The sequence below is a fragment of the Myxine glutinosa genome, chromosome 2 (genome assembly GCF_964187855.1).
Source record: "Myxine glutinosa chromosome 2, kmMyxGlut1.1, whole genome shotgun sequence".
NCBI lineage: Eukaryota > Metazoa > Chordata > Myxini > Myxiniformes > Myxinidae > Myxine > Myxine glutinosa.
This window is the reverse complement of record NC_136262.1, coordinates 257275847-257300971: the sequence shown is the minus strand read 5'-3', so window position 1 is coordinate 257300971 and position 25125 is coordinate 257275847. Positions and strand designations below refer to the sequence as shown.

The window sequence follows — 25125 nt, the reverse complement described above, 5'->3', positions numbered from 1 at the left end:
TTCGCCGATTGAACGGTGATGGTGCACGTCTGGATCACGCCTTTGGGCTTTCCTTTTTCGCCGCCAGTTTGCTGTGGGTTTGAACTACAGGACGGTCCACGCATTGCCTACACCCCATTACTCACCTCATCGCCTCATCGCCGGGATCACCTTTAAGTTATAGAGACATTGATGAGGGTTCCTTTTCATGCACTGGGAGCGCACGCAGTGAGTGATATTACCTTAGAGGATGGTACCATCTTAAGAGATATTGAGTGCACTTTGATTGCTATTGGTTGTACCTTTATTATTATGTGTGATTTTTAATACAACATCTGGTCGTTTATAATCCTTGGTGTGGTTTCACTGTTGATTACGGACACCGAATAATATATTTTTCTGCCGTGGCTCCTCTCAGGGTTCGGAGGTATACCGAGACCAGGAGGTCGGGGAGGAACACGTAACAGAAATTGGGGGCTCGTCCAATTGACTCGTGGGCTCGAAATTGGGTCTTTGTCTGGGATTTAAAAAAATCCCTAAATTTCGTCCGGGAAAGAATTCCCTAACATTCCCAGAATTCCCAAATTTGGAACTTTTTCCCACATTCCCAAATTGTTCCATTTTTTTTTTTTTTTGGTGTTTTTTAACATTTCTTGTGTGAAGGTTAACAGGTGTTAACTGATAGTCACCATGGAGTTTGACGCAGAGAAGTTTGCAGCGACCCCTAGTGAGGTACATTTCCGAGCGTTATTAAAATCGGAACTCTTGATAGTGGCCAAACATTTTAGCTTGGAGGTCCGAACTAATATGAAGAAGGCAGAGATGCAGACAGTGGTGATACAATCTCTGGTGGGAGTAGGAACATGGACAGAGGTAGCCTTGGATTGGTTACCGGAGGAACAAGAAAATGTGGAGCTCCGGAAATTGGAGATGCAATTGCAGAGCCAGGAAAGGTTAAAAGCAGAGGAAAGGAGAGCTGCAAGAGAATTCGAGGAAAGAAAAGCAGAGGAAAGGAGAGTTGAAAGGGAACTCGAAGAAAGAAGAGAAGAGCAAAAAGCAGAGGAAAGGAGAGTTGAAAGAGAACTCGAAGAAAGAAGAGCAGCACAGGAACGAGGACTCCAGGAAAGGTTAGAAGAGAAAAAGCAGAGGAGAAAAAAGCCGAAAGGGAGTTAAACGACCGTGAAATGGCGCTTCAGCAGGAAATTAAACTCAAGGAGCTGGATTTAATGAAAGAACGGGGAGAGGTACCATCCATGCCGACTGGTTCGACACCTAGTCAGAACACCTGGGATGTTGGCAGACATGTGAGGCTGATTCCACCCTTCAATGAAAAGGAGGTAGCCAATTTTTTTTCACACTTTGAGAAAGTGGCTCAACTCATAAAATGGCCTGAGGAGTCCTGGACCATGTTAGTGCAAAGTGTTCTGGTGGGTAAAGCTCAAGATATTTATTCGGCTTTACCGATTGACCAATGTGCAGATTATGAGATAGTGTAGAAAAACATTCTTAAAGCCTATGAATTGGTCCCTGAAGCTTACCGGCAAAAATTCCAGAATGCCAGGAAGAGGGAGAGTGAGACCCATGTGGAGTTTGCCAGAATGAAAGAAACCATGTTTGATAGGTGGTGTGATTCAAAAGGGATTGGGAAAGACTTCGAACTATTGCGACAATTGATCCTGGTGGAGGAATTCCAACAGTGTGTCCACGAGGACATTAAAGTACATCTGGAGGAAAGGAAAGTACCAAAGTTGTATGAGGCAGCAACCATGGCAGATGACTATGCCTTAACACACAGGATGGGGTTCCACAAACCTAACTTCTCACCTAGACTTAAACAGGGGAGCTATGGTACATCCGGTGCGGGGAACGAAAAGGCATGGGGGCGGCCTCGAGATGACTATGAGGACAACTCTGATACCACAACTTTTAGAAATCAGAAGACTACGGTTCCAAGACAGACCCATCTTCCGGGGGGCTCGAGGCAGACCACGAGGTTCTCCTCCGGGCCTACTTGCACTTTTTGCCATAAACCTGGACACTTGATGTCCCACTGTTATGCTCTGGAAAAGGGAAATCAGGAGCGGAGTTCGACTAGTACAACTCCGAATGCCATGGCAAATGTGAGAAATCGCCCTCAAAAGGGTTACCAACCATTTATTTCAGAGGGTTTGGTGTCACTGGATGGAGACTCGACTAACCAGAAACCGGTTCGGGTATTGAGGGACACAGGAGCACATCAATCTTTGATGCTTGAAGGCATTTTGCCCTTGTCCGAGGAGACGGCAACTGGGTTTACAGGGGATTGGTGGCTGTGTTAGAGCTCCACTTCATGTCATCCATTTGAAGTCTGATTTGGTGTCAGGACCGGTCACCGTAGGTTTACAAGCCACTCTTCCTGTAGAGGGAGTATCTTTTGTTATCGGGAATGATTTGGCCGGTGGTCAAGTTTCTGGTAACCCGATGTTTGTTAAAAAGCCTAGTAGGGAAAGTAACACTACACCAGTCAGGGATGGAGGCAATGTTGGCAAGCTCTTTGTAGGTGGACTGAACTTCAAAACAAGGAAAGATGTTCTGGCCTCTGTCTTCAGCAAAAATGGCCTGCTTTTGGAAGTGCGGCTGATAAAAGACAGGGAGACACAAAAGTCAAGAGGGTTTGGCTTTGTCACATTTGAAAAAACAAAGGATGCCAGAGATGCAGAAAAGGATCTGAACGGCAAGCAGTTGGAGGGTCGGACCATAACAGTAGAGAAGGCATTTCATAGGTGTCGAGGGGGCTACAGAGGAGGACAACGGAGTAGTCGTTTTGGTGGTGGCCGCAATCGATATTATTATGGAGGCTCCCAGAGTTACGGCAGCTCCCGAAGGAATGATTATCAGGGTCGTGGCCGAGAAGGAGACCGCTATTCACGAGACTACAGCGACAAGCGGTCCAACCGTGATTATGATGAAAGTTAGGAAGAGTTGAAGCACTGAATGCTGTGGAGCAGCCGAGCAAAAAATTCCTACACGGATTAACCGTGAACGCCACGTTCCTAAAGGCGTCCATGTAGTGAACTTTCCTACACGGATTAACCGTGAACTCTACGTTCCTAAAGGCGTCCATGTAGTGAACTTTCCTGCACGGACTAACCGTGAACTCCACGTTCCTAAAGGCGTCCATGTAGTGAATACTTTCAGGCCTCACCATCCAACCACCCTGGAACCTGGCTTTCAGCTCGGCCTCCCGGGAAAAGTACTGTAGATTTTCTTGACTTTGGGTTTTGATCACGACCCCTTAACCTTCATTCAAAAGAAACTACAAGTAAAAATCAGAGGGTGATGAGATGGAGTTTGGCTTGGCAGGAGTCTAACTGGGAAATGAAACATGTAACGGGCAGGGACAATGTCGTTGCTGACGCTTTGTCCAGAGTGAATTGACTTTGGAAATCTCTGTGGGTTGTTCGAAGTTTTGTTTCTTTAGATTTGGGGAACATTGAGTATTGTTGCTCACGGGAATTGATGATTTGGGTTGTGAGTTTACTTTTGTTGGTTTAAAGAGTTTGCCTGCAAAGAAAGTTTTCGCTGTGTTCAAACTTTCTTTCTTGAGGGGGGAAGTGTTATGGATTCGAAACTTATTATTATTGTTGTTATTATTATTATTGTTGGTTCTAAGTATTATGGTTATTGTTGTTTAAGGGAAATGGTTATTGTGGTTAAAAGGTTAAAAGCGCCCATGGAAAAGACAGGAAGCCGGAAGACGACGACAGAGGGAGGAGGAAGAAGAAGGCGTGAGGAAACAGTGGAAAGACGCACGTCCTGCAGCCCCCGTAGCGAGTGAACTTTGAGTCCTTGAAAGGAATCTCGTGCGATCGGTGTTATCGCTGTAGGATTGAGAAACCTGCGTAGTCAGGTATAAGCGTTGAGGTTTCGAAGAATCCCCCGCCAGGTCGCTTCGACTCACATAAGAGCCGTCGGCCATTTTGAACCTCGCGCGTCGTTCACTGACAAAGGTTTTGCCGCGTCAGCTTGTCTCACCCTCTGGTCGTTTGCCGGGGATGTGTGTGCAAAAGCGGCGTTTGAAGATTACGTTGCGGTTTGCCGATTGTACGGTGATGGTGCACGTCTGGATCACGCCTTTGGGCTTTCCTTTTTCGCCGCCAGTTTGCTGTGGGTTTGAACTACAGGACGGTCCACGCATTGCCTACACCCCATTACTCACCTCATCGCCTGATCGCCGGGATCACCTTTAAGTTATAGAGACATTGAGGAGGGCTCCTTTTCATGCACTGGGAGCGCAGTGAGTGATATTACCTTCGAGGATGGTACTATCTTAAGTGATATTGAGTGCACTTTGATTGCTATTGGTTGTACCTTTATTATTATGTGTGATTTTTAATACAACATCTGGCCATTTATAATCCTTGGTGTGGTTTCACTGTTGATTACGGACACCAAATAATATATTTTTCTGCCGTGGCTCCTCTCGGGGTTCGGAGGTATACCGAGACACCAGGAGGTTGGGGAGGAACACTTAACACATAGATAATCCCCCCCCCCCTCTGCCCCCACATCCCCATTTAGGTCACGGCCACATCGCCCATGTTACCCCCCCCCCCCCCCACACACAAAGTTGTATTTGTACCCTGAGTTTGGAGTTTGTAACCTAAAAGATGTGGCCGTGCATAGAACACATACAACCAAAAAGAGAGATTTTTGCCATTTATATGTAAATATTGTTATGAATTTTGGGTAGGGCATATATTGATCCTGGTAGATCTGCATAGGTATTATGCTCCGGCAGTCATGAAAGGGAACCTTGCCTGTAATAAGTTTGTTTAGGCGGTTTGTTCGGATTAAGTGTATATCTGTGATCATACAAGGATGATCGTGTGATAGGTAGAGTAGGGATTATGCTAGTTCCCCTGTGTGTCAGACCTAGTTATCATTCTGGTGTCCCGTATGGCAATGCACTAATAGACAGTAGTTAGGCCCATTAGCACCACACTAATTAAATTCCCCCTCCGTCACAATAACTTATGGAAGAACAGCCAGGAAGCGACCACGCACTTTGGCGGCATGGCAAGCAAACATCGAACAGGCACGCCGAGAGCCACTCCAAGAAGCTTCCCCGCGATTGGTGGAAGGAAGGTGAAGGAAGTGAGACACTGATTGGCCACCGGCCAATGACGTAACACCAAAGGCGCGTAGTGCTCGGCCAATCAGTGAGGAAGGCGCGAAAGGCGAGGAAGAAGCGATGCGCTGATTGGAAGGGAAGCGCGAGTGATGTCAGACAACGTCTGATAAAAGTGAAGGAGACGGACATTTTTCTCTCGGTTTCTCGATCCCTTTGTGCCGGATGTTCGATTTGGACGCTCTTCCCTTCTTCTCATGTTGCCTTTGTGCATTCCTCGGCCATCGAGGCTCACATCTTGGTGCCGGACAAGCGAGCGATTCCACGTGGACAGAGCCGAGCACGGCCGGAGAAGCGAGTTGCACGCGACCGTTCAAGTCGCGCGGAGGGCCTGTGGCATGCCAGCAGACGAGACCGGGGTGAGCGGGTGGCTCGGTGGGCCGAGTGGAGCGCAAAAAAGGATGCATCGAGGCCTGGTGAACGGGGGCACGGGTAGGCCTGCGTTGGACGACGGTGCTCAAGCTCGACGATTCCTGACGGACGCTGCATCCAGATAAAGATAAGACGCACCACACAGAACACAACGATTGCTTTATTTATCCTTCCATTTCTCCTGTATTTGAAGTGAGGTATGGGGACGTGCCGATTTAGCAATATTATTTATTTACCGGCGCGTTTCTTTGTATCGGGGTCCGGCAATAAAACCGCGTTTCTTTTTGTACCATAATTCGGGTTTTTGTGAGTTACTTTTCGCAGGTTGAAGACTGCGCACGGACCGTCAGGTAAATCCCGCTTCTTCCTCTTTCCTTTCTTCCTCCCGCGCATATAGAGTGAAGTCCGCCATTGATCGTCGCCTCATTAACGCTCGATTGCCATTCGTGATTTCCCCGGTCTTAACCGAGGGGGAGTCACGCGACAACATATATAATTTACAATGTATTGAAAAAAGACAAATATAAAGAACATTAGGAATGTGTGCTCTTATGTGACTCCATGCTTCTGAAAGTTGGTTCCCCCTTCGGAAGCATGTGAGACTCGGCTCCTTTCATCAGACATGCAAATACATGCTATACCAGCCATCTCTAGCAGATGGCAGGAGTGGACTGAATATGTCACATGACAAGAAGTTCAGCAAGAATGGGCGATTTACAAACAGCAGAAGATTTTCGACTTTAGGTTGAGGGTTCAGGTGGAAATTTCAGAGCTCCGTACATATAACAGAATACGACGAGTGATTACCTCGGTAGTAGACGGAGGGTTATGTTCTCACCCCTGTCTGTTTGTTTGTCTGTGAGCAGGATATCTCGAGAAGTTATGGATGGATTCGGATGACATTTGGTGAATAGGTTGTGTGTGTGACAATTGATTGGAGTTTGGTGAAGATCTGGATCCGGATGTGGATCAGAGAATATTTTAAGTGAATCTTCACCATTGAGTGATAAGGCCAAAAACAATATAGAGCACGATGTCTCAAAAAGTTATGGACGGATTCAGATGAAACGTGGATAAGTTGGATGTGTGACAAGAACAAGCGATTAGATTTTGGTTCAGGTTTGAATCCAGATCCGGCCTATCGGTGGGATAAAAATGTAAACTGTTCAGCCTGGCGGAGGTACGCTCTCGACCGAATGCCGTTGTAGTTTAATGTTGTTTTCACATTTGTCATTGTCATGTTGTGCCAGGTGTTGTGTATTTGGTATCATTTAAGGTTACAGTTGTTTTCTTTGCACATTACTGGGTAATTGTTATTTATTAAATTATTATTTATTGGAGCATGGAATGAAGGTATTGGAAAGGGTGTTGGAGAGGAGGATAAGGAAGGAAGTGAAGATCGACGAAATGCAGTTTGGATTTATGCCAGGAAGAGGAACGACAGACGCGCTCTTTATTGTGAGGCAGTTGCAGGAGAAGTACATGGAGAAGAGGAAGAGGTTGTTTCTTGGGTTTGTTGATCTGGAGAAAGCATTCGATAGGGTTCCACGCGAAGTATTGACATGGGCATTGAGGAAGTTAGCAGTGGAGGAATGGTTGATCAGAGTCGTGATGGCAATGTACAAAAGAGCGCGCACAGCTGTAAGGACGAAGGACGGGAAAAGTGGTGAGTTTGAGGTGAAGGTGGGAGTGCATCAGTGGTCGGTACTAAGTCCACTACTATACACAAAGAATTAAGTTAAGCACCCCCCCCCCCGTTTTTTTACAACCTCGCACATTACAAGTTTGTTGTCGTCAAAACAGTGTAATATACCCATGATATTGCTATATTTTCTGGAGAAGTGATATTATGGTCACATAAAAACATAACAATCATGCCGTTTTCAATATTTTATTCTGAATAATTTAAGGTGAAATTTTTTGGGAATTTTAGGCATATTTTCACCTCAATTTAAGTATGGAGCTATAGGTCCATCACGGACAGTGTGGATGACGTTTATGTTTTCTAACGTACAGTCATTGTTCTGAGAAGACCTCTAGCGATCTTTGCGTCAATAACGTGTGTAGGACCCACGTGATCGGATCACTGACTCAACCAATCACTTTTTTTCACTTTGATCACTCAATTTCATCAATGGATAATTGCTAATGTCATACCAATCATTATTTGATCTCACATACCTTAGAATATATGCCAATGTATACATATACACAAAGAATATATATTAGGGGGTGCTTACCTTAATTCGTTGTGTAGGGGTGCTTAACTTAATTCTTTGTGTATATTTGTAGCTGTGATGGAGGTGCTGGCTCAGACCGTAAAGGAGGGTTTACTGTGGGAGTTGTTGTATGCAGATGATCTGGTGTTGATTGTGGAAAGTATGGATGGACTGAAGGAAAAGATGAACAAGTGGAAGGAATGTGTGGAGACAAAAGGTCTGAAGGTGAATATCGGAAAGACGAAGGTGATGGCAAGTGGTAAAGCATGTGGTGAGGTGGAAAGAACTGGGAAGTGGCCGTGTGCTGAGTGCAGGAAGGGTGTCGGAGTGAACTCCATTCAATGTACAATGTGCGCTGAGTGGGTTCATCAAAAATGTAGTGGTCTGAGAGGGTCATTTACCAGTGTGGCAGCTACATTCAAATGTAAGGTGTGCACAGAGGGAGCTGCAGATGGAGGAAATGTTGAGTTGGATCTTGGAGACGGCGTGAAGCTGGAAGGTGTGAAAACATTTTGCTACCTCGGAGACATGCTGAATGGAGAAGGTGGATCAGACTCGGCAACGGTTGCTCGGGTGAGTTGTGCATGGAAGAGGTTTCGGGAACTGAGTGGCGTGCTGATGAGGAGGGGAGTGTCATTGAAGCTGAACGGAAAGGTGTATGCTGCATGTGTGAGAAGTGTTATGATTTATGGGAGAGAGACATGGGTCATGAATGTAGAGCAGCAACGAAGGCTGGAAAGGGTGGAAATGCGAATGGTTCGGTGGATGTGTGGAGTATCGTTGAGAGAGAGGAAGACAAATGATGAATTGCGAAAGATGATGGGAATAGAGCCTGTGATTGATGCTGTGAAGAGAAACAGGTTGAGATGGTTTGGTCATGTGTTGAGGAAGGATGAAAGTGACTGGTTGAGAAGAGTGATGGAAATGAATGTAGAAGGAAGTAGAGGATGGGGAAGACCGAGAAAGACTTGGCTAAAGATGGTGGAAGAAGAAATGCGGGCAAGGGGGTTAACAAGGAGAGATGCAGAAAATAGGGCAAAATGGAGAAGATTGTCATGTGGACCGCAAGGCTAACCCCCGCTCGAGCAGGGAAAATGGCCTTAAAATGCCTGTTGTATTCCTGGGTAATTGGATTTGTATGATTTGGAAGTGTCAGGCTAAAGGCTATACTTGCTTGTTGCTCCTAGTCGAACTGTTGTCAGTTGGAAATATGGTTTGTAAACGTGGTACATAGGGAGAGAAGAAATGAGGAAGTAAGGAAAAGGGAAGAAGAAGATTGCAAATGGTGTGATAAATGCTTCAGGTGGGCCACATCAGGGATAGCGGAAATAGAGGTTAGTCAATGTTATATGAAGTGTGAGGAAATTTCCCACATGAGGATCGTAATTTGGAGGTTGAAAGGAGGGATAGATAAATTGCAGCAAGTAGCAGAATGTGAGAAATTTGTAGAGAATACCTAGTTACGGTTGAGGAGTGAGGAGGGCGCGGAGGAGATTGGCAATAGTGTGGGTGTAGTGAGTTCAGTCATTGGTGATGGTGCAGCACGTACAGGCAGTGGTGAGTGTACAGTGAGTGCAGGCAGTGGGGAGTGTACAGTGAGTGCAGGCAGTGGTGAGTGTACAGTGAGTGCAGGCAGTGGTAAGTGTACCGTGAGTGCAGGCAGTGGTGAGTGTACAGTGAGTGCAGGCAGTGGTTGGAGTGCAGTGAGTGCAGGCAGTGGTTAGAGTGCAGTGAGTGCAGGCAGTGGTGAGTGTACATTGAGTACAGGCAGTGGTGAGAGTGCAGCGAGTGCAGTCAGTGGTGAGTGTACATTGAGTACAGGCAGTGGTGAGTGTGCAGTGAGTGCAGGCAGTGGTGAGTGTGCAGTGAGTTCAGGCAGTGGTGAGTGTGCAGCGAGTGCAGGCAGTGGTGAGTGTACATTGAGTACAGGCAGTGGTGAGTGTGCAGCGAGTGCAGTCAGTGGTGAGTGTACATTGAGTACAGGCAGTGGTGAGTGTACAGCGAGTGCAGTCAGTGGTGAGTGTGCAGTGAGTGCAGGCAGTGGTGAGTGTACATTGAGTACAGGCAGTGGTGAGTGTGCAGCGAGTGCAGGCAGTGGTGAGTGTACATTGAGTACAGGCAGTGGTGAGTGTGCAGCGAGTGCAGGCAGTGGTGAGTGTACATTGAGTACAGGCAGTGGTGAGTGTGCAGCGAGTGCAGTCAGTGGTGAGTGTGCAGGCAGTGGTGAGTGTACATTGAGTACAGGCAGTGGTGAGTGTGCTGCGAGTGCAGTCAGTGGTGAGTGTACATTGAGTACAGGCAGTGGTGAGTGTGCAGCGAGTGCAGTCAGTGGTGAGTGTGCAGTGAGTGCAGGCAGTGGTGAGTGTACATTGAGTACAGGCAGTGGTGAGTGTGCAGCGAGTGCAGGCAGTGGTGAGTGTGCAGTGATTGCAGGCAGTGGTGAGTGTACATTGAGTACAGGCAGTGGTGAGTGTGCTGCGAGTGCAGTCAGTGGTGAGTGTACATTGAGTACAGGCAGTGGTGAGTGTGCAGCGAGTGCAGTCAGTGGTGAGTGTGCAGTGAGTGCAGGCAGTGGTGAGTGTACATTGAGTACAGGCAGTGGTGAGTGTGCAGCGAGTGCAGGCAGTGGTGAGTGTACATTGAGTACAGGCAGTGGTGAGTGTGCAGCGAGTGCAGTCAGTGGTGAGTGTGCAGTGAGTGCAGGCAGTGGTGAGTGTACATTGAGTACAGGCAGTGTCGAGTGTGCAGCGAGTACAGGAAGTGGTGGGTGTGCACCGAGTGCAGTCAGTGGTGAGTGTACATTGAGTACAGGCAGTGGTGAGTGTGCAGCGAGTGCAGGCAGTGGTGAGTGTGCAGCGAGTGCAGGCAGTGGTGAGTGTGCAGCGAGTACAGGCCCAAATAATATCCCAAACTCTATCTCCAATGCATCCAGGTTCCTATTTAATTCGCATTTTAACCTATCGACCCTCTTCGCTGCCACCCCCTTTCCGAGGAGACCATTTCATGCATTAACCCCTCTCCGACTTAAAGTCTTAGAACTGTCCTAACTCTCCTCTTATATACCATCAGGATATTGTTCATTTCAAACCACTTTGCTTCAGTATCTTAAACATCTATATCAGATCCCTTCATAATCACTTCCTTTCTCGTGATTAGAATGAATAATAACAAGTACAGATCCATTCAAAGTACTCCCATGTCAAATAAATACATAACATATCCTCCAGCGCCCGGCTATGCCGCCATGCAGCATATAGAGAGAGTATTCGGAGGGAGAGGTGTACAATAATTGATTGATTAATTGCATAATTAAAATAAATAAATAATAATTGTATAATAATTATTTTATTAATCAATTGGCTAATAGCATACCTAAACCACCAGTTTTTCATCCGAAGCTGTAACGTTTAGAAAATTAATTAAATTAATTAATCGAAAAATGTAATAATTAATTGATTACTTGATTAATCAATAAATAATTAATAAATTAATTGATTAATCAATAAATCAAAAATATCCTTTATAGCCACATCCCTTGGTCACTGTCATGTCCAAATATCAACTCCCTTGCTCAAAAGGTACCTGAGATATTGCCCAGGTGAGAAAGAAAATAAATAAGTGATTAATAATGAAAATAAATAAATAGTAATCATAAAATAATTAAATAATTAATCAATTGGCTAATGGAATACCTAAACCACCTCGGTTTCATCCGTATCTGTAACTTAAAAAAAATTAATTAAATAACTCATTAATCAAATAATTGAATAACTAGTCAATTAATTGATTAATCAATAAATCACAAATAGCCTTTACAGCCAAATCACTTGGTCATTGTCGTGTCCAAATATCAGCTTCCTAGCTCAAAAGGTGCCCGAGATAATGCCCAGAAGAGACAGGAAATAAATAAATACTTAATTAATCTATAATAATTAAATAACTATTCAATTAATTGATTAATCTTTCGATTAATTAATTAATTTTGTCTGCTCACCTTCACTCTTTCATTCCTCTTTTCTCCCGCCTCTGGATCAAACTTTCTCACTCTCTTCAATCCCACTCCTCCCTCCAGCTCTTTAAAACAGCTGTTCACCACCATCTCTTATCTTCCCCCATCCAAAACATTCATAATGGGCTAGCGGCTTGGTGTTGACCCTGGTGTTGGGCTAGCGGCTAGGGTGCCGGCTTAGGATCCTAGGATCCTGGGTTCGAATCCCGGTCGATCGCTGAATTAACGCCAGGGGGGTTGACTCAGCCTGTCATCCTTCCGAGGTCGGCTAATTGAGTACCAGTTCACTGGTAATTCCCTGTTTGTCGTTAAAGGCGGCAAAATGGGTTGGCGTCAGGAAGGGCATCCGGCCGTAAAACATTGCTTCAAAAAGGGGACCAAAAAAAAAACAACAACAACCACGGTGCCCGAAAAGGCCAACCCCCGCTTTGCGGGGAAAAATGGCCTCTAAAGGTGGTTATTTTTTTTATTATATCCAAAACATTGATCTTTTCTACCCCTGTTAATTCACCCAAGATCCACTTTTTTGAAATTCCTACTTCTTTCCTGGAAGTCCTAGCAGTGTCCATGTGTTTTATACCTCTCCACACCCACCCTCCCGCCCCCTTTCCCACGCCTCCTCCCCCCAAGCCCTCTGCCTCCCACAGATCTCCCGATGTCCCTGCTCTCAAATGTTGTACTTGTGTGCTTCCCTCTTTCTCCCCATCTTGTCTCCCGCTCCCTTTATCATATGTTTTATGTGTCAGTTTGTCTTTTTGTGATTAATGTTAGCTCTTACACGAGCCTCGATCTTGTATAACAAAAATAAAAAATACCGTTTTGGTCAAAGCACTTGCTCACTATTGTGCCGAAATTTCAGCTTCCTAGCTCAAAGGATGGCTGAGATATCACCCGGACAAACAAATAAGAAAGTAAGAAAACAAGAAACCGGAATGAAAACTGAAAACCCTTTCAGCGCGCGTCATTGCCGGGCCCCCTTCGGTGCCCGGCGATGACGTCATGCAGCGTCTGAAGATGGGACAGGAAAGGAGCGGTGTACAACAATTACCTTGCTGGAGCACTTGGCGCTACACCAGGAAAAGGTTCAATATGTGCCACATGGATTTCCTAAAAACAAATATAGATGGACATGTAAACAACAAATTATACAAATACACTGAATAAGGAATGTGAGCTGGATTTTTTTGAGCTAACACACACACACACACACACACACACACACACACACACACACTTAATTAATTGTACAGTATCATTGTAAACCTCAAACATAGTTTTTCCACCTAAAGCAAGAACCTTAACCCGTAAGCAATTGACTAGTTTCCCGACTGCATGGATCATCAGCTGGGCACCGTTCTTCCTCGAGGTTTCGATCCTTTCAGCCCAGGTCCTCTCCAAACGGCGGATCCACAACCTCGATCATGGATCCACATCAGTAGATGGTACATCAGTAGATCCACAACCTCGATCATGGATCCACATCAATAGATGGTACATCAGTAGATCCACAACCTCAGTTGTGTCCAGGCAGTCAGTCAACCCATCGATGCACCAACATATTGCATCGCACATTTGCTACAGGTCAATAGGTAAACTATATTTGAGGTTTTACATGTAATTAATTCTTTAGTTTCTTTTAACTTGTAACATCTAGCTGTTACTGTACAATTAATTATATTCTTTGTCGTTTTCATACTTTGAAATGTAGTTGAACAAACATAAAATATCATATAAATGTAGTTTAACAAACACATTAAAATCACATCAACAAAGAATAAACATATAAATATATGAGAAACAGTATAGTGGATTTTCCACCAAAAGATAATGACAAATCAGCGGGAGAAGCCTCACCAAAAGAAACACACACACACACACACACACACACACACACACACACACACACACACCTTTAAGCATCAAGTGTTATTATAAGTTCACTCTTTTTCTGATGCTCCCAATAGGCTATGAGCCAGACCCCCCAAATTGACCGGTCGGTACCATACAGATGGAGTGAGGCTCATTGTGATTTTTAGCAAGATATATGTCCCTAGATATGGAAAAAAAGTGATAGCAGTGTATAACTCTCGGCCATCTCTGTGTTATCACCCGAAATATTATTATACGCCTGCTTCGCTTCGCCAAAAAATGTGATATTTGCTAAAATTGGAATAAATATGTTTTTAAGGACCACAGAGTGCCAATAATTTGCATACTGGATGCCAACTAATATAGTAATAGAAAATAGAACATTTGTGGGGGTTATTTATCAAAATATTGATATAATGACAAAAAATATGTTAAATTTAGTGAAAAAGTGGTCGAAATCGCTTCGAGTTCAGAATTCACATTATACATTTTTGTCAATATTTCAAAAATGAAAACTCCCAGAGTAACATTTGACCCCTCAAAATCTTCGCAAGGAACCACTGCATTGGAATATATCATTACTTTGTAATATGGTGGTTGTTTGGGGCACATATTTTGGCAAAGTTCAAAATATGTTCAACCATACCCCTTAAAAATTGATTGGTAATAATACTGTATAATAACAAGGCGTATTTGTTCGAGAGATCATGATAAACCTAGAGTGTGGAGCAAGTTTGCATGCATTGTGAAATATAATGTAGCTGATGTTACAAACCTACTTTAGGATACTAGCTAATACCAAAAATTACACTGAGATACCAAAAGTAGTAGACGAATAAACCTAAAATGTTCAAAAGCTATGTTTCGTTCCAAAATATCAAAATTAGGTGGTATGGTTGAACATATTTTGAACTTTGCCAAAATATGTGCCCCAAACAACCACCATATTACAAAGTAATGATATATTCCAATGCAGTGGTTCCTTGCGAAGATTTTGAGGGGTCAAATGTTACTCTGGGAGTTTTCGTTTTTGAAATATTGACAAAAATGTACAATGTGAATTCTGAACTCGAAGCGATTTCGACCACTTTTTCACTAAATTTAACATATTTTTTGTCATTATATCAATATTTTGATAAATAACCCCCACAAATGTTCTATTTTCTATTACTATATTAGTTGGCATCCAGTATGCAAATTATTGGCACTCTGTGGTCCTTAAAAACATATATTTATTCCAATTTTAGCAAATATCACATTTTTTGGCGAAGCGAAGCGGGCGTATAATAATATTTCGGGTGATAACACAGAGATGGCCGAGAGTTATACACTGCTATCACTTTTTTTTCATATCTAGGGACATATATCTTGCTAAAAATCACAATGAGCCTCACTCCATCTGTATGGTACTGACCAACCCCCTTGGCCTACAACATTTGTCCACAAAATACCTGTTGCAGTCTGTAAACCCTTTTGTAATCACTACTTATGTAGACTAAAAGGTCTAAAGCTATGGGGTCTGTGGCAAGATGTGAACTTCACTTCACTTTATTTCCTTTTAAATTTAAACTGTTTTGTATTAAGCTACACACGTCGAAGGGGTGGAGAGGGAGGAGGAGAGGAAGAGGAGTTTGAAGTTGAGTACAATATTTTTCCAAGCTAGGTTGACACAGCCATGATTTTGAAGTATAAAGTGGTTTGCCATGTGTACGTGGCAAGGTCACCTTCAAAACAAGAAGCAGAGCGAAGTTGATGACGCGCCATCACAAATCCCCACGCTTCAAGCAATAAAGCAAAGTTGAAAGATGGCAAAAAGTTTCACCAGGAATGACCCAGCATCACGTTTTGAATTAAAATATTTTCCAGTTTTGACCCCTGTGATCCCATGACCCCACCTCTGGGGCATGAACTTGGGGTCAAATCCAAAAGATCGTTACATATTTCATGCGTCCCCCAATGCTGATTGCATAAACAAAGTTTCATTAACAAATGTGCCCGTAATTGAATTTTTTGTTATTTGACCTTTTGATTTCGATCTTGGAGGCGGGGCCAAAACGATAATGCTCTCACACCTTCTTCCCATATGGTAATCATAACTACCAAGTTTGGCGAATTGCTGCCCAACCGTTCAGGAGATAGCGTGACGGACGGATGCACAGACAGAGTAGATTACAATACTCCTCCAATTGAATAACTTGGGGTTGTGTTAATGTTAATGTGTTCAGTGCATTTCTCAGGAAATGCCACAAAATGCCCTTTCTGGTTTTACATAACATGTGAGATGAGTTATTGAACAAAAAGGCAGACACATTAAACTTTTAATGAACTTTCAAGCTTTTAAATAACTTCTTCTTTAACTTCTTTTACTTCTAACTTCTAACTTCTAACTTCTTTTACTTCTTAAAATAACTTCTTTTAATGGCCACAATTATTAGCACATGAGTGTGGGATTGGCTGGGGGAAGCTTGGCCCAAGTGTTCATGGTTCGGTCGGGATTCAAACCCAGGATAAACAGTATCCAGGCAAGTCTGCGTACCTCCAGACCATCCTGCCTGCCATGCTTTCAAATCACTCCAAGGCATATAAATAAATAAGTACTGATTCAATTATATTTTAATTGAAATTAGTTTACGCTTACAAATGGTTAAAGTTTCAACAAGGAGCTCCCGGCTACCTCGAGGTCCCCAGGTCCCCCCGCCGTTTGGGTGGTATGACAAATAGATATCTGCAATATCAAAGCTAAATCTTCAACGTTTTTTTAAATATTGTCGTGTCGCTGGCGATTGAGATCACCGGTGACAGATAGCCGAACAGTTTTAACCCCGAGTTTTAAAACCAAACAGTTAAAAAAATTACCGTGATATATTCGACCAGCCGAATATATAGCGGTTATTTTGTCGCGCGTGGATTGAAGGAAACAAAGCGTATACCTGACAAAAGCACATGGGTTTATGCCAAAACCACAACGAATAAACGCGACAATAAATTCAACAAGTAATTTAATGAAAATAAATCCAAGACGAAAATGTCAAAATAAATGTTGAGGTAAAAACTAAAATTCTAAGTGAGGTACCTCACATGCAGACTCAAATACATACACAAAGGGAAAGGTAAATTAAAAGAAAATCCCCCCTTTTTGCCGGCACTCAGCTTTGGCCTCAACGAGGACTTTGAGGAGCTAGGCGGCTGTTGAAACTGGTGAGGTCAGACGACGAAAGGACCGCGTGTCGAAGCGTCCCAAAATGGCGCCGGACAATCATGCGAGCGCACCGAGCCGTGAAGCGGCAGCCAAAAACGTCCTCCTCTCAATTTCTGGCCAGAAAGCACAACGCAGTCCCCCGCTCTCCCGAAGAGCACCACAGACCAACAACACTTCTCCTCTGACTTTGCCAAAGTTCCCACAAAAGCTCCAAAAGCTCTCCTCATAAGCGCACACACCACCGAGCAAGAACCAACTGAGCCACCCAGGAGAGAGGCGCTCTTCTTCCTATCACTCCCTCTCAAAGCATCTTGCTCTCACGTCACCCCGACCAATTCCAAAGCTCGGGGCTTGGCCTCACAGCCTTCTTTTCCACGCCCTTCATACCACTCTGGGGTCGTGGCCTTTTCCCTTATTAGGTCCTGTAGGCTGGGCTTAGTTCGGGAACCTGTTTGCTTGGCCTTTGTTGGCGGTTGTTGTTGTTGTTTAAATGGAGGTTTTCATGGCCGGCCTGATTGATCTTTCCCGACTTTTTACATCTACACAGAGGGAATATCACATACTGGGGAAAACTAACCTTAATCCCTACCTAGTTAGCACAGCTTCACCCCTCATGTGAAGACACAAACAATCTTGAGCTACAGTTTCCCTACTTAAATACATCGAGATTTCTCCGATGCGTTCACGGTCCATGCTATAACTATACAATCCTATCTTTACTTTGGGATTCCATCATCTACCCCCGCAAACGTAACAATATCACATACACAAGCCAAGTTATTAAGAAGGTTTCCATGGCAACATAATTCAACAAATCACAGCAGCAATCTAATCAGGTTGAGATAATGCCATGAGGAATAGATATCTGCAAAATGTTCAACGGTTTTTTTAATATCACGTACACAAAAGAACATGGACAGATGATTGGTCGGTCGGTCAAACAGAGCTCATTTTAATGTCCCTCGTCTTCGTCAAAAAAAAAAACAACCAGACAATTGTTGCAAATAAATAGTTGAAAATAGGAAAAAATAAATTGAGGAAAAATGACAAAAAATGATTTAAAGTGCAGGTGATTTCAAGTTAAAATGATTTGTATTCGTACATGACACCCAATCCCCACAACACCTATCCCGAGGATGTACTCCGTATACATTGGTCAGACATCCAGCCATCCTCTACTCACATAATCAATACACAGCTCCACATGCAAATATTCACTCATTTAAGGTAACAAAGACAGGAAAAAGAAAGTAAAGATCCTCCACCTAGGCCAAGCTGATTAATACGTGCTTACCTGATTATGTGGCTGTTGTGATGATTTATGAGGGCTGCAAAATAAAATGTAAACATTTTTTTATTAACGTTTAATTTTTCACCGAAATACAATTCCTATAATTACAACTTTTCACGTCCTTTTTCTGCTGTGACAAGGAATTATTTCAACAGGCCGTAGCTTCATGCTCCGTTAAACTCTTACCATTTAGAACGTTTCTTCCACCACCAACCGAGGCCTCCGCCACCAGGAATCAAGAGAAACAGTAGAAATAACATATTGTTTTTGGAATCATCTGTAAAAATTGAATTTGAAAAGATGAAAAGGTGGATATAGTAAGCCAATCAAGGTAAATTTACTAAATGTCAAATATCAACGCTATCCACAAAGTTACTTCATTCACATTACAAGAAGGAGCAAAACTTGAATTTGTAAATTTACCTGACGGCCTCATCAACATTCATTAAACTTTTTCACATTTGTTGAGGGATCATTCCAGCCTGGACAATTTTCCATTCCGTATCATCATTTGGATCTGATCTACCTCAATATTATAAAAATGAGGAAACTTAACAGTCCTGAGACTTTTTTAACAAAGATATTTCCCCCCCGACATCAGTCATCAAACATGGCTGACAGGGTTGCCTAGAGGTACACACAGTCCCTTAGATAGTGGGGATGTTAAAGATCCCATGGTGTCCGAGCTATAACCGGCACCATAATGAAATTACAAATTCCTGCCCTAACCAGCAGAGGGAATTGCATCAGCAGCACAGCCACACCATCAGCCAATGATGCTAGCCCGCAGCATTGTGCTGCATGCAAATGAAGAAGAAGAAGAAGTCATATAACACAATGCTTATGGCTCAAAGAGACTTCTTGTTAAATAAGCAGAATTTTTGATCCACCTTCATTCCCTTCTCCATTCATGTCATCTTCCCCTCTTCTGCTCCTTTCTTCCTTCTGTGTTTTATCCACTTTGAGGAAAATACTTTTCTCCCTCCTTCAATCCGATCTCGGTTGACAAAAGCAGGAGGCGCGTTGAGGTGGTTGGGAGAGGGTTTGAGAAATGGAAAAGAATAATTTTTAATCCGGTAGGAAATTATCTGCAGCAATGGTAAACCACATAGTGTATTATATGGCACATATAGGTAGTGTGGGGGATTGCCTTCAAGCTGTTGCACTGTTTCTTCATGCGGAGTTTTGGACCATGGAAAACCCATGGTGCTGGAGCTCCGCAATAAGACAAACGACCCTCAACTCGTCGCGATGTCCCCTAGAGATCGGTGGAGGCCATGATGCAAAAGCGGTGCTCCCTGAGAACTTTGTTTCTTCCACAAACGATCTCTGGGAGCAACAGGTTGATGTTGCCCGATACCTCAGGTCCATCGGCTTCGAAACCACGTGTCGCCATGGCTACAACAACAACACCAATAATGGTATCTCACTGGGTGCTAAATGGTGGACCCTGGCTCTGAGGAAGGACTAACACTTGAAACGTCAGATGTGCATCACTTTCCACGACTGTCAACCCACTCTTTCCAGCATTCCATTGATAGCATGCATCCGAGTCCCAGATTGCTTGCAATGAAGTCAGACCATCCTCCACTAGATTCTGAAATCCCAGTGAATCATCTTATTTAAAAGACTTTTTTAAAAATCTTAACACCTCTATCATATAGTCTAAAAAATCCTGTTAATATGATGTAACATGGTTGATGGATTATGCAGGTGAGATGGCATTCATAGCAAAATCAACACCCACCAGGATGGCCCCACACATACCTTTACAAGCAACACCCACCAGGATGGCCCCACACATACCTTTACAAGCAACACCCACCAGGATGGCCCCACACATACCTTTACAAGCAACACCCACCAGGATGGCCCCACACATACCTTTACAAGCAACACCCACCAGGATGGCCCCACACATACCTATACAAGCAACACCCACCAGGATGGCCCCACACATACCTTTACAAGCAACACCCACCAGGATGGCCCCACACATACCTTTACAAGCAGGACCACTATCGATTGAACCGCCGCAGCCACTATTCACACAATCAGGAGGGGCATATCCAGGATCACAGTGGCAATTCTTGTTGTTGTTGCAGAGCTGTTTGAAAAAATAGGTGAGGGTATTAAGGAGAGGCTGTTCATATTTACGTCCTGCCAAATATTTTTTACTTTTTATGAACAAGTTGGAAGATTTTCCCAACCGTCATGTAAGAATTCGTTTTTAATTGGAAAACTAATTACAGGAAGACTTTGGGGTTTATTTAATCACGTTCTGTTGCGTACCTCACATAATCCAATTCACTGTTGATTTCTCTAAACTTCGTCCATGTCTTCCTTTTCCTAAGGGATTGAATCATCGCTGCCATTGCCATGTATGGTTTTTTTTCCTTCTGCCTTTGTTAGGAACATACAGTATTTCGGAAAACAGTCTTCCATACTTTGCCCAGAAACCTTCCTAAAAAGCTTCATTCTTCACTGAAGTTCACTGAGGTCATATCGGAAAGCAGTTTTTCATACCTTGCTCAGAAACACCTGAGCTCCTCACCACGTGCAAGGCTTTCATCCGCAGCTCAATGGAATACTGCTCTCCCCTCTGGGCTGGTGCTCCTGCCTCACACCGAGCTCGGCTTCACGCTGTTGAAACCAAAGCTTTCAGAATCATTGGAATCTCCCGCGATGAAGCTGATTCCGAGGGCCTTTCACTCACTCACCGCAGGCAGGTTGGTGGTCTCTCTGTCATCTACCGACTCCTCTCCGGCCTTGCTCCCCCAGCTCTCTCTGTGCTGTCCCCCAAATATTTCTTCAGCTCGCACAAGATTTGCCAACAGTCTTCTTCTGGTGAAACTGCCAACATCAAGACTCTCTGCTCACCTTCACTCTTTCATTCCTTTTTTCTCCCGCCTCTGGAACAAACTCCCTCACTCTCTTCAATCCCACTCCTCCCTCCAGGTCTTTAAAACAGCTGTTCACCACCATCTCTTATCTTCCCCCATCTAAAACCTTGATCTTTTCTACCCCCGTTAATTCACCACAGATCCACTTTTTGAAATACCAACTTCTTTCCTGGAAGTCATAGCAGTGTGCATTTGTTTTTACCTCTCTCCCCCCCTCTCCCCAATGCCTCTCCCTTCCACAGATCTCCCGATGTCCCTGTTCTCTACTGTTGTACGTGTGTGCTTCCCTGTGTCTCCCCATCTTGTCTCTCGCTCCCATTAGTATATGTTTTATGTCTGTTTATGTTTTTTGTGATTGATGTTAGCTCTTACATGAGCCTCGATCTTGTATACAAAAAAATTTTTGGCTGAGTCATGATCTTAAAGAAATAATTTTAGCATCAACATAAAAATTTTTATGTGCCATGAACAGGTATGGCAATCCTGCTGAGAGCGTGCAAAGGATGGTGGGATAAGCTGACTTGTGTGCTGTGAGGAGGGTCCCGAAAGGGGATGGGATGGACATGGCAGAGCACTGCCTCCCCCTACCCTCCCCCCCCTTCCCCTCCCTCCCGTGGAGTGGCAATCCAGCCATGGGTAGTCGAAAGGGGGAATAAAAACTGCTGCGTGCACATATGCTTGTTTTCTCTCTTTTCTCTTTTACACACACACACACACACACACACACACACACACACACACACACACACACACACACACACACACACACACCAACACATGCACGCATGCACACACACGACTACTTCGAGGGGAAGGGGAGGGATTGAAGGGGGAAGGGAGAGAGGTAAGAGGGGTGACCCTCTGGCTCAGAACCTCTGCATAAGCCGAGGTTCTTTTAATTTACTATAGAATAATTGGTGGGGGAGGTGGATGGGAGGGAGGGAGTAGGGAGTGTGTTTAAGAGGTTTATTAACGTGAAACGCATTTCTTATTCAGCAATGTCAAATCCTATGTTTTATAACTTCGTTTATTCACTGTAATAACTAGAACGGCATTCAGTAGAGAGCACACCTCCACCTGGTGAACAGCTTACGTTTTGTATCTCAGAGTAGATCAGAAAATCACAACACAGAATCACATTTAATCAAAATCATCCGTCCACAACTTTTTGAGATATCCTGCTATGTATGGTTTATGGCCCGATCTCCCATTGGTGAAGAATTACTTTAAAAATTAAATAATTCTCATATCTGAATCCATATTCAGATCTCCACCAAAATCTCATCATTTCGTCCTTGTCACATACGCTACATCTCCGCCAAATTTCGTCCGAATCCGTCCACAACATTTTGAGATATCCTGTTCACAAACGGACAGACAGACAGACAGGGGTGAAAACATAACCTCCATCCTCCTTTGGTGGCAGAGGTAATAAAATAAGTTTCTAATCCATTGGAAGTGTTCCAATTGGTCGCATGTATTAAAATTACAATGGTCATCATCAGTAAACCACGTATAAAGATAAAATCAAACGTACCCCATGGTTATTGCAGGTAACGGTGGCATTGCAGTCATAATTCAAAATGGAATAACTCTGGGCCATGTAATCAAAGCAAACCTGCAAGGTAAGCATGAGGTACTTGTAAATGATGATGTATGTTCTTAAAGCTGCCAGAAGACAGGTGCATCAAGCTGTCTTTCGTTTGTTAAATTTGCTTTATGTAAGTGAGGGTGTGGTCAAAATGAGTGTGGGATATAACCTATCGTGTCGGCAATGGTGAAGGTGGAGTGAGTGCATTTAGTGGTGAGGGTGTTGTAGGTGCAGGCATTAGTGAAGTTGAGGTAGGTGCAGGCAGTAGTGAGGTTGAGGTAGGTGCAGGCAGTAGTGAGGTTGAGGTAGGTGCAGGCAGTAGTGAGGTTGAGGTAGGTGCAGGCAGTAGTGAAGTTGATGTGGGTGCAAGCAGTGGTGAGATTGACATGGGTGCAAGCAGTGGTGAGGTTGAGGTAGGTGCAGGCAGTAGTGAGGTTGAGGTAGGTGCAGGCAGTAGTGAGGTTGAGGTAGGTGCAGGCAGTAGTGAAGTTGATGTGGGTGCAAGCAGTGGTGAGATTGACATGGGTGCAAGCAGTGGTGAGGTTGAGGTGGGTGCAGGCAGTGGTGAGGTTGAGGTGGATGCAGGCAGTAGTGAGGTTGAGGTAGGTGCAGGCAGTGGTGAGGTTGAGGTGGATGCAGGCAGTAGTGAGGTTGAGGTAGGTGCAGGCAGTGGTGAGGTTGAGGTAGGTGCAGGCAGTAGTGAAGTTGATGTGGGTGCAAGCAGTGGTGAGATTGACATGGGTGCAAGCAGTGGTGAGGTTGAGGTGGGTGCAGGCAGTGGTGAGGTTGAGGTGGATGCAGGCAGTAGTGAGGTTGAGGTAGGTGCAGGCAGTGGTGAGGTTGAGGTAGGTGCAGGCAGTGGTGAGGTTGAGGTGGATGCAGGCAGTAGTGAGGTTGAGGTGGGTGCAGGCAGTGGTGAGGTTGAGGTAGGTGCAGGCAGTGGTGAGGTTGAGGTAGGTGCAGGCAGTAGTGAGGTTGAGGTAGGTGCAGGCAGTAGTGAGGTTGAGGTAGGTGCAGGCAGTAGTGAAGTTGATGTGGGTGCAAGCAGTGGTGAGATTGACATGGGTGCAAGCAGTGGTGAGGTTGAGGTGGGTGCAGGCAGTGGTGAGGTTGAGGTGGATGCAGGCAGTAGTGAGGTTGAGGTAGGTGCAGGCAGTGGTGAGGTTGAGGTGGATGCAGGCAGTAGTGAGGTTGAGGTAGGTGCAGGCAGTGGTGAGGTTGAGGTGGGTGCAGGCAGTGGTGAGGTTGAGGTGGGTGCAGGCAGTAGTGAGGTTGACATGGGTGCAAGCAGTGGTGAGGTTGAGGTGGGTGCAGGCAGTGGTGAGGTTGAGGTGGGTGCAGGCAGTGGTGAGGTTGAGGTGGATGCAGGCAGTAGTGAGGTTGAGGTAGGTGCAGGCAGTGGTGAGGTTGAGGTGGGTGCAGGCCGTAGTGAGGTTGAGGTTGGTGCAGGCAGTGGTGAGGTTGATGTAGGTGTAGGCAGTGGTGAGGTTGAGGTGGATGCAGGCAGTGGTGAGGTTGAGGTGGGTGCAGGCAGTAGTGAGGTTGACATGGGTGCAAGCAGTGGTGAGGTTGAGGTGGCTGCAGGCAGTGGTGAGGTTGAGGTGGGTGCAGGCAGTAGTGAGGTTGAGGTAGGTGCAGGCAGTGGTGAGGTTGAGGTGGGTGCAGGCCGCAGTGAGGTTGGTGCAGGCAGTGGTGAGGTTGATGTAGGTGTAGGCAGTGGTGAGGTTGATGTAGGTGTAGGCAGTGGTGAGGTTGAGGTTGGTGCAGGCAGTGGTGAGGTTGATTTAGGTGTAGGCAGTGGTGAGGTTGAGGTGGGTGCAGGCAGTGGTGAGGGTGGGGTGAAGAACCTTGCAATACACTTACCAGATCTTCTCCAACCTTTGTGCCAGGCTGCACCATGCCTGGGTCTGGGACATCTGAACCATAATCAAAATGTACGGAAGTGCAGTCACCATAGTGAACTATTCCAGGAATCTTCAGGATAAGTGGGTGTGTTGGAGTATCGGAGCAAATGAGTTTCCCACATTTTGCATTCCTGATGGAAAGGAAAAAGGTGAAATATTATGAAGAAAGCAACATAATCATTCCGAGATATTGTGTATATTACTATCACTGTAAGCAGTACATACATGATTGATCCAATGGTTGTTGCAAGAACATTTGGAGTAGCTTTTTGCCTGGAGTCGAATTTGAGATCCTTGTCACCTGTTTCAAGATCAAACCCCTGTCCTACATTAACCACAAGGAGTATGAAGAATGAAAGCACCACACACCCATGCCCTTTGAGTCACATGTGACAGATCCTCTGCCACTCTCTCTCACAAACCTCCTGAAGGCTAATAATAGTTGAGTTAAAGGGACACTCCAGGTTCTTAATAATCCCTATATATTTCCAGAGGGAAAGCATACACAAACACACACAAAGACACACACACCGACACAAGCGCACACACACAGACACAAGAACACACACCGACACAAGCGCACACACACAGACACAAGAACACACACCGACACAAGCGC

The 25125-nt window shown here is 44.7% G+C and overlaps 1 protein-coding gene across 3 annotated transcripts in view; it reads right to left on the bottom strand.

Annotated features, from left to right (window-relative positions):
* Window positions 1-25125, bottom strand: part of LOC137420627 (disintegrin and metalloproteinase domain-containing protein 9-like) — a 159521-nt gene that overhangs the window by 13116 nt on the left and 121280 nt on the right. For all 3 annotated transcript variants that reach the window (XM_068105842.2, XM_068105845.2, XM_078772477.1), the window contains 6 exons: window positions 24466-24637; window positions 22549-22629; window positions 20110-20215; window positions 18295-18385; window positions 18112-18145; window positions 12798-12856 (listed from right to left, as the gene is read on the bottom strand). In XM_068105842.2, the coding sequence (XP_067961943.2) occupies window positions 12798-12856; window positions 18112-18145; window positions 18295-18385; window positions 20110-20215; window positions 22549-22629; window positions 24466-24637 (543 nt within the window). The remainder of the gene's footprint in view (window positions 1-12797; window positions 12857-18111; window positions 18146-18294; window positions 18386-20109; window positions 20216-22548; window positions 22630-24465; window positions 24638-25125) is intronic.